This window comes from Penaeus japonicus, unplaced genomic scaffold (genome assembly GCF_977035675.1).
Source record: "Penaeus japonicus unplaced genomic scaffold, GWHDUDI00000001_assembly GWHDUDI00000011, whole genome shotgun sequence".
In the NCBI taxonomy this organism is placed as follows: Eukaryota; Metazoa; Arthropoda; class Malacostraca; order Decapoda; family Penaeidae; genus Penaeus; species Penaeus japonicus.
Genome location: NW_028234413.1, coordinates 23,655,635 through 23,658,134, shown reverse-complemented (window position 1 = coordinate 23,658,134; position 2,500 = coordinate 23,655,635). Strand labels below are relative to the sequence as shown.

The window sequence follows — 2,500 nt, the reverse complement described above, 5'->3', positions numbered from 1 at the left end:
TTCTTCAAGTCTCCTGGGCCTTGGTTTTCCATTCCCACGGCTATGCAGCTCTGGCAGATCTTGATTGTTGAGGTTAAATAAGAAGAGCTTCGGCTTGTCCCTCATTTGAGGACACCTCGAGTTTTTGAAGAGGTTTAACATCCAGTTGATATCCAAAGGCTTCAAGTCAGATGTAAGGAAGTTCTTTCCATTGACACCATGACTCGTGACAACAAAAATGAGACATCCAATTTTGCCAAGTAGTTCCATATTCATGATGTGCATTAGAACTTCTTTGGTCTCATCAAGAGTTAGTGAGGAGAAGGCATCTCCTGTATAACCCAATTCACCCAAGACAGTTGATAGGTTACACGTATCCTGGTTGGTACCCTTAATTGTCAGATCTGGTCGATTCCTAAACGAGCTGTAGTTGAGAAAACAGACGAAACCTTGAGGGTCTGTATCCATCCGATAATTGAAAGGTTCCTGCATGCACCTACTTGGGGGGCTCATCACCAGATGCAATGTTTTATACTGTGAAGTGGAAAACGAGATGTGAGAATGAAACATAAGTCATGGATGCCTAAGCAAATATACCATCATTTTTTTATAAGCAGCGAATGAATAATTTATGACACAAATAAGCACATGATACAAAACATCACCTTTGGCATGCGTGTAGCATCGAATACTTGAGGGAGATGACTGTTCACATTCAGCTTCAGTAGTTTCTCTTGCTTTCTCTGTTTTATGGGAAAATGCTTCAGTTATGACATTTCCTTTTTCTTTATATTTTTTTCATCTATGACAATAAGAGAACGGTGTAAAATCCTAACCTTTGGCATGTTAGCAACCAAATCATCCAATCCCATGGTAGCAGCCACCTGCCGAGGTGTCGAGGTGTCAAAATCATGAATGTTATTGAGATTTCCCACCTGGCAATCGGGATCGGCGCCGACTCTAAGGAGTTCTCCAATACGAGGCTTGTCCGTAGTCATAACAGCTTGCAGCAACGGAAGAACAAGCTGAGAGAAAAAGTGTAATGCATTCCTTACTATTAATGCTACTGAAATAATGACAATTTTAGAATTCCTCGTGGATTTTGTTTTTCCTCAATTAAACATTAGACTCTCTATTTCTCAGATCAATCTCATGCACCCAAGACATCCAAACAAACCAAATCTTTGTAAGTCCTCCCACTGAGATCTCGATTGTTGCCATTAAATTCCTCGTCTTCCTCTAAAATCTTAAGCACCTGCAGGCTTCCCTTAAGAGCTGCCTCGTGAGCAGGAGTATGACCTTCTTTGCTCGCAATGTTAGGGCCGATCAGCTTCAGTAGAAAACGTGCTACATCAGGTTGGTTGCTTGAAGCTGCAACATGCAACAGTGTGGCTCTTGTCTTAACTCTTCTAATCGTTGGACCAGTATCTTGAATCAATTTCTTTACCACCTCTAGTCTGCCTGCCTTCACTGCATCGAAGAGCTTCAACTTTGTGGATAAAAATATTTACTGTAAATTCTTTGATTATTATAAAGGAAAAAATCCAATGTGTTGCAAACCATTCAAATTACATGTAGTGTGTCTAATCTAATTGTAATTGCAAGAAATCCAAATTCAACAGCAAAGGTAGAAATAGGGTATGTGCAAATTGATACAAGATCATCATACTCTTTTGAAATACCTTCTTCCTTGCGATATTTAGTTTGGAGTAGTCAGAGGATCTCTTGCGTAGTCTCATCGTAGTATCTCGCCTTCTTCGAGCTAACGCTACCTTCTTAGGAGCTGAAGTTCTTTTTCTGTAAGCCGTTTTGTTTTTTTGTTTTGCAAAATTCATTGTTGCGGAAACCATGAATGGGCAGTTAAACTTTCTGCAAACACCACATCGGTTATCACTACCAATCTTTGCTCTTGGAAAATTCACTGGCGGTGGCGAAACACTTTTTGATCGTATCCTAACAAGTGTTGCTGGAATGTTAACTGGAGATGCTGACCTTGCCCTCGCATTGTCAGGTGATGGACTCCTTGAGTTATCAGATGAAGACGAACTGCTCTCAGAACAACTTTCTATAGGAAAAAATGCTTGCACTCCCTTGTCTGACGGTGAGACTGGCCTAGACCTATCGGGTATAGTGGTAGATGTTGGAGAACTTCCAGAAGTCATAGACACTACTTTCTTGATAACAGATTCAGGAGATGGACTCCTGGCTCTTTTAGATGATCTTACTGACAAAGATCTACTCATTGAAGTCTTTCTGTTAAGAGACAATATATCCAGTCTTGTGTTCGCCATTTCAGAGGACACCTCTTGTAAGACTTGATCAGAATTGTCTGGAGCCGTTGGTGAAGTAATCACAATCCATGACGGATTTGGGGAAAGTGTAGCAACTGAAGGCTGACTTCGAGAATATATTCTTTGTAATGGGGATTCATTTGAAGGTACTTCTGTGGGAGTGAATCCTGAACACGAATCGCTAAAGCTTGTTTGTGTCTGAACTGAGACAAATTCAGATTTCACAGGAA

At 40.7% G+C, this 2,500-nt stretch overlaps 1 protein-coding gene across 1 annotated transcript in view; it reads right to left on the bottom strand.

The window, feature by feature from the left end:
* The window catches only part of LOC122243890 (uncharacterized), a 2,884-nt gene extending 772 nt beyond the window's left edge, over nucleotides 1–2,112 (bottom strand). Inside the window, exons 1-5 of the mRNA XM_043001624.2 lie at nucleotides 1,662–2,112; nucleotides 1,157–1,468; nucleotides 816–1,004; nucleotides 645–722; nucleotides 1–513 (exon numbers count right to left, since the gene is read on the bottom strand). The exon at nucleotides 1–513 is cut by the window's left edge and continues 772 nt beyond it. Coding sequence (XP_042857558.2) covers nucleotides 1–513; nucleotides 645–722; nucleotides 816–1,004; nucleotides 1,157–1,468; nucleotides 1,662–1,829 — 1,260 coding nt within the window. The 5' untranslated portion in view covers nucleotides 1,830–2,112. The remainder of the gene's footprint in view (nucleotides 514–644; nucleotides 723–815; nucleotides 1,005–1,156; nucleotides 1,469–1,661) is intronic.
* Between the last annotated feature and the right edge of the window lie 388 nt (nucleotides 2,113–2,500).